The 7500-nt window shown below is 40.2% G+C and overlaps 1 protein-coding gene across 9 annotated transcripts in view; it reads right to left on the bottom strand.

The window, feature by feature from the left end:
• LOC106869832 (uncharacterized) overlaps positions 1–7500 on the bottom strand; it is a 186939-nt gene that overhangs the window by 94674 nt on the left and 84765 nt on the right. For all 9 annotated transcript variants that reach the window (XM_089343348.1, XM_089343350.1, XM_089343349.1 and 6 more), the window contains exon 3: positions 3811–5406. In XM_089343348.1, the coding sequence (XP_089199474.1) occupies positions 3811–5406 (1596 nt within the window). The remainder of the gene's footprint in view (positions 1–3810; positions 5407–7500) is intronic.

Here is a 7500-nt window from a genome sequence, read left to right as displayed (position 1 = left end):
TATATATATATATATATATAATAGATGCAGGAGTGGGTGTATCGTAAGAAGTTTGCTTCCCAACCACATGATTTCAGGTTCAGTCTCACTGCATGGCACCTAGGGAAAGTGTCTTCTACTGTAGCCCAGGGCCAACCAAAGCCTTGTGAATTTATTTGGTGGGAAGAAACTGAAAGAAGCCTATCGTGTATATATACTTTCTACCAGTCAAAAGGCTTGAAGTTTTGGTGGAGGGGTTAGTTGATTGCATTGGCACTGACCTTCCCCACTAGCACATCACTATCACCAGCACTACTACTCTGCCACTGCCACCACCACTACCATCCACAACCACCACCGATACCATCACCACCACCACCACCACCACCCAACACTATATTGATTCCTTTAAAACCATCATTTGTTTTAAAATCTGCATCTTTTTTTTTTCCTGTTTCTTTCCATTATTGTTCTTGCTATTACTCTTTTACTCTTTTACTTGTTTCAGTCATTTTTTGACTGCGGCCATGCTGGAGCACCGCCTTTAGTCGAGCAAATCGACCCCAAGACTTATTCTTTGTAAGCCTAGTACTTATCCTGTCGGTCTCTTATTTGCCGAACCACTAAGTTACGGGGACGTAAACACACCAGCATCGGTTGTCAAGTGATGTTGGGGGGACAAACACAGACACACAAACACACACATATATATATATATATATATATATATATACATATACACGACGGGCTTCTTTCAGTTTCCGTCTACCAAATCCACTCACAAGGCTTTGGTCGGCCCAAGGCTATAGTAGAAGACACTTGCCCAAGATGCCACGCAGTGGGAATGAACCCGGAACCATGTGGTTGGTAAGCAAGCTACTTACCACACAGCCACTCCATGTTTTTTTTCTTTTGTTGTGGTCCTCAATTTTTTTTTTTTTTTTCTGGTAATTAATTTTATAGTTTGTTGTTGTCATTGATACTGTTGTTTCTGATGTTGTAGTTAATGTCTTTTCTTGCCGTTGCTGTTGTTGTTTTCAGTTCGTTAGTGATGAAACGTAACAAAGATTTATAATAAATATTAGCAAAAGAAAAAGCCCACCCACACCAAAAAAAAAAAAAAATCACATGCTTTGGTTTGGCTTGACTTGGTTTGTTATGCAAAGATTAAGTTGGTCACATGACTACCACTGTTATTAATACAGGTCATGTGACCATGGCTATTAAGATGGATTGACGCCATAGCTACGCAATGGCTATTGTACTACAATATAAATTTCCCCTCTGATTGATTTCAATGCTAACTGATAGATGTATAATCAATATATGTAGGCACATGCACACACACACACATGCACACACATTCTTCTATTCTTTTACTTATTTCAGTCATTTGACTGTGGCCATGCTAGATAAAGGGTATTAGTCAAAGAAAACGACCCTAGGACTTATTCTTTGTAAGCCTAGTACTTATTCTATCGGTCTCTTTTGCCAAACCACTAAGTTACAAGAATGTAAACACCAACATGGTGGGAGGATAGACACAAAAACAAAAGACATGCACTCATTAACATATATATATATGTATATACATCGGGCTTCTTTCAGTTTCCGTCTACCAAATCCACACACAAGGCTTCAGTCAGCCCAAAGCTACAGTAGAAGACACTTGTCCAAGATACCATACAGTGGGACTGAACCTAGAACCATGTGGTTAGGAAGCAAGTTTCTTACTACACAGTCATGCTGTATGTATGTATGTATGTATGTATGTATGTACGTATGTATGTATGAATATATGTGTATGTATGCATGTGTATAAATATATATATATATATATATATATATATATATACATACACATAAACATACAGACATGAACACATATATATATATATGTGTGTGTGTATATATGTATCTATTTATCTAAATCATCATCATCATTTAACATCCATTTTCTATGCTGGCATGAGTTGGAGGGTTTGACAGGAATTGACTAATTGAAGGGCTGTTGAGGCTCCAGTATCTGTTTTGGTGGGATGGCTTCTACAGCTGGATGTCCTTCCTAACCCCAACCACTTTACAGAGTGTACTGGGTACCTTTACACAGCACCGGTATGGATGTTGTTTATGTGACACCACCACCTATGAGCCCACAAGATTAGGGATGCTCAGCTGGAGAGGGTTGCAGAGGATGAGCCCGTAGCAAAGGCAACCACTCTTTTAGTTAGTTTGATATCTTGCCAGAAGGCCAGCAATTTCAGAGGAGGGGTTTAAATCAATTATATCGACCCCAGTGTACAACTGGTACTTATTTTGTCGACTCTGAAAGGATAAAAGGTAAAGTTGATCTTGGAGGAATTTGAACTCAAAATGTAAAGATTGGTAGATTGCCACTAAATGCCCATGGTAACAATTCTGCCAGCTTGCATTCTTATCATCTATGTTATCTGTCTAAACATCAGTATTTTGGCTAATTTTGGCACAAGGCCAGCAAGTTCAGGGAGTGGGGTAAGTCAAAAACATCGACCCCAGTTTTCAACTGATATTTATTTCATCGACACCGAAAGGGGTGAGAAGGAGAGTCAAACCATAGCAGAGTTCCACATGATTGCATAATGTTTGATAAAAAGATGGCACTCTTCTGACAAGAAGTTGCAATCAGTACATATAAAGGTGCAGGCGTGGCTGTGTGCTAAGAAGCTTGATTCCCAACCACATGGTTCCAGTTTCAGTCCCACTCTGTCATACCTTGGGCAAGTGTTTCTAATATAGCCTTGGGCTGACCAAAGCCTAGCGAGTGGATTTAGTAGACGGAAAGTGAAAAAAGCCTGTCATATATACATACATACATATATATATATATATATATATATATATATATATATTTATGTGGAGAATGGAGCAACTGCTTCAGACTACCCCTGAAGGATCGAGGCAAGCCTATCACTTACCTATATATATATATATATATATATATATATATATACATGTGTGTGTGTGCATCTGCACAAAACTTTGGGATTCCTCTTGCTGCTGTCAATTCCACAACAACAGAAAGAAACCAACAGCATGCCACTTGGATTGACCTGGGCCCCCACAAACAGGGGTCTTCAGGCTGTCAAGGATATTGTTGGAAATAATCTCAGTTGTAAGACAGCTGATGTTGCAGAACAACTCCAGATGAGTCAGAGTACACATGTGAGGTTCTTCCCATCAACTTGGCCTCTATGACGGAGTAGCAAGAAGGAAACCTCTTCTTTATGCAGCAAATGTCCCACAAGGAAAGGAGAAATAAATCTTTCAGAAATGATGGCAATTATTTATTTTTGAGGTATCTGTGTATAATGAAAATATCATCATCATCATCATTTAGTGCCTGCTTTCCATGCTGGCATGGGTTGGGGAGTTTGACTGGAACTGGTAAGCCAAAGAGCTGTAGCAGATTCCAATCTGATTTGGCATGTGGTTTTTATTGGCTGGATGCCCATCCTAACGCCAAACACTTCAAGAGTGTAGTGGGTGCTTTTTATGTGAATTTGCAGATGTGGAAGAGGTGAAGAAAAAAAACAACAGAAGTGTTAAAAGGCATAATTTCGCAAGAGTTCCAGAACTGCTTCAAACAGTGGAAAATGAATCTAGACCGATGCATTGCTTCAAATGGAGAATATTTTGAAAGCAATAAAAGTGTAAATATCTCAAACTAACTCTCTAAATTAATATGGCAAAATTCCAGTTTCTTTTGGGTACCCCCTCATATATATAATTGACAAAATATGAAACAATTTTTTAAAAACCATTAAATGAACAAAAAAAAAACATTCTACTTACCGGTTTCTGTTGGATAATCATAATCATAATCCGTCTCAGGCATCTGTTTGAAATCCTCACCCCAAAGACCTTTGGTGCCTGGCTTCAAGGAGTTAGCACCAAGGCCATTATCTTGTTGGATACGACCCTTATCGTTCATGCCTCTATAATCATTGGCCAAATCAGACAGGAGTGAATAATCCGGGAGGGGATAATCCAAGATCATCTTATTTGTCATCTCATCATCTTGCAGTCCATTATTTCTGAATAAATTCTCGTCAGGGTTATTAGCTTTCATTCTAATTCCTCTTTCACGTTCATTCTCTCTTTTGCTTTCACTTTCGCTTCCGATCTGCTGCGATAGCAGCTTCTGCAGGTTGAGTAAATACTGTGGAAGTAGTTGGTTCCGTTCAGTACCATCAAAATCTACAAGATTCTCAGCTACTGACCTTTTCAAAGATCGGTCATTTCTATCATCATCATCATCATCACCATCATCAGTATTGTAGTTGTTGTTGTTGTTTTGGTCATCGCCAGCAACTATGATGTTGCTGTTGAGTCTGGAGGAATCCGGTGGAACATAAGTGAGAGGGGTAAGATCCAAGGCAGCATTAGCATCGGCATCAAGGTCAGCATTGATAATGTTCTCGTTGCTTTGGTCTTCCAATTTGGGATCAGCAGACGCAGATATTTCGTTCATGAGTCTCAAAGCTTCTCTATCAACCACAGAATCATCATCATTGCCATTGTCTGCAACAATGCTGTCACCATCCAGGGCGCCAGCATCACTAAAGACTCGTTCAAAGACTTTGTCCCGTTCTGCAGCTGGGATGCTGTCGATCAACTCACTGTTTGGCATCAGCCCATATCTTTCCGCAAGGGCTTCTTCCCGTGAGAGGGGTGGCTCACTAGATCGACGGCTCGGCACCGCTGGTTGGTCAAAGTACTTGTGAATGCGTACGATTTCGTCACGCTTGCTCGACTTGAGGAAACTAGGATGCTGCTGCTGCACAGGTGGCATCGGTACAGAGTCATAGACATCACTATTGTAATCCAAACTCCCATCAATGCTATTGCCACCGTCATCATCATCACCACCACCAACATCTTGTTCCTGCCTCTCCTCCTCTTCGCGGTCATCATCATCGCCATCTCCATCACCATCATCACTATCACTGATACTCGCACCACGACCACCGCCACCATCAGTACCCATGATAGCAGAAGCAGAAACGCCGCTATCACTGATAATATCATTCCTTCCAGCCATTGCGTCTCGGTGCTCGGCAACGTCTAAATCTTTGTCATCATTCAGCAGGGACCATTGCGACAACAGCAGGGGCGATATCGTTTCGTCAGCACCACCAACACTGCCACTGGCGCCATGACCACCACCACTGCAATCTAGTGGCAGGGCAGCATCAAGTGTCGTGGTGGCTGATGCGACCAACAAGTTTTGTACAATGCATTGAGTATAGGCATCCTGCCAGGTGTAACCTTCGATCAGCAACTTCAAAATCTTGCTCTCCAGTAACCCGATGCGCTGCGGGTCCGTCAGGTCATAGTTGGGTACCTGCAGGGGTAGGCCCTTCTCTGAGCATATGCCGAACAGGTTATCTGGAATAAAAGAGAGAGAAAAGAGTGTTAGGTTAGTGAGGAGGTGGGTTGTCAGGGAGAGGGATTAATATGATACGGATGGATGGACATACAGACAGACAGGTGGATGGATGGATGGATGGATGGATGCATAGAAAGACAGACAGAGGGTTAGACAGATATAAAGATATTTAGGCAGACAGGTATACAGATAGGTGGATGTATGGACAGAGGGACGGACGGACAGATAGACAGACAGAGAGAAGGAAAGATAGACAAATAGACAAACAGATAGATAGACAGTCAGACAGACAGACAAATAGACAGACAGACAGATGGGTGGATGGATAGATGGATAGACAGATATAAAGATATTTAGGCAAACAGGTAGGTATACAAATAGATGGATGGATGGACGGACAGATAAAAGGAAAGATAGACAAATAGACAGACAGACAGACAGACAGATGGGTGGATGGATGGATGGATAGATAGATAGACAAATATTTAGGAAGGCAGAGAGAAAGACAGGCAGGCCGGTAGACACACAGATAGAGAGACAGAGAGACAGGCAGACAGTCAGAGAGAGCCAGACAGACTGAAAAACAGACACACACACAAAGAAAGACAAACAGACAGACAGATAATGTGAAGGAGAGATAGACAAATAAACAGACAGACACACAGACAGATGGACAAACAGATAAATAGAGAGATAGACAGATAGAGAGCTGCACACACATACACATCAATATACAAAAATCAATCAATACCACATGACAGATCAATAGGTGATGGATCAATAAGTCGTACATTAACAGGATTTAAACTATTACCAGATAGATTAATAGTCAACAGTATAACAGAAGATCAGTGAGAAAGGCAGGAAATGAAACAGGGAACAGAAGAGAGGGAGAGGGAACACTCAATAGGGGACAGGTAAATAGGGGACAGGTAAATAGGGGACAAATCAACATGAAGTATAAATTCAGTGTTTATGGAATGTCATAGAAATCCCATGGAAAGGTATGTCTTATTTGTTCTTCTGGCTTAGAAGAACTAGTAAATGTCATGCGTGTGGTGTGTGTGTGTGTGTGTGTGTGTGTGTGTGTGTATCATCATCATCATCATCCTTTAACGTTCATTTTCTATGACGATGACAATGATGACACATAAATGCATACATGTGTGCACACATACATACACATGTGTGTGTGTATATATATACATATATATATATATATATATATATATATATATATATATATACACACACTTTATTTATTTAAAAGCAGCAGAAATATAACAAAAGACTGTTACTCGGAGTTTCATGTTCCCGTTCATCGGACAGTCCGATGAACGGGTATGTGAAACTCAGAGTAACAGTCTTTTTGTTATATTTCTGCTGCTTTTAAATAAAGCATATTACTCTACCTCTGGTATTTGAGTACTCTTTTTTCCACCTTGTTGCACATTTTTGTGCTTACTCCGGTATATATATATATATATATATATATATATATATATATATATATATATATATATATATATATGGTTAAATTTCCAGCCAGTAGATTCCAGTAAATGTATGTAGAATAGTAGAATACAAATCCCAGGTAAATCTTCATGTATGGCAGGTAAATCCAACAATCCTTATGCAGAATTTTAAGAAACTCAGAGTATCAACAACATATATATATATGTGTGTGTGTGTGTGTGTGTGTGTGTGTGTGTGTGTGTGTGTGTGTGTGTGTGTGTGTGTGTGTGTATGTATATTTGTATGTATTTATGTGTGTGTGTTTGTCAACCTTGGCAGAATTTGAACTCAGAACGCAAAGACGGATAAAATGACACAAAGCATTTTGTCTGGCATGCTAACAATTCTACCACCTCACCTGCACATGTATTTTTTTACTTGTTTCAGTTATTTGACTGCGGCCATGCTGGAGCACCGCCTTTAGTCAAATCAAATCAACCCCAGGACTTATTCTTTGAAAGCCTAGTACTTATTCTATCTGTCTCTTTTGCCAAACCGTTAAGTTACGGGGACCTAAAGACACCAGCATCGGTTGTCAAGCGATACTGGGGGGACAAACACAGATACACAACATATAC

Source organism: Octopus bimaculoides, chromosome 27 (genome assembly GCF_046866305.1).
Source record: "Octopus bimaculoides isolate indiv1 chromosome 27, ASM4686630v1, whole genome shotgun sequence".
Taxonomy (NCBI): Eukaryota; Metazoa; Mollusca; class Cephalopoda; order Octopoda; family Octopodidae; genus Octopus; species Octopus bimaculoides.
The sequence above is the reverse complement of the archived record's forward strand: the minus strand, read 5'-3'. Positions and strand labels throughout refer to the sequence as shown.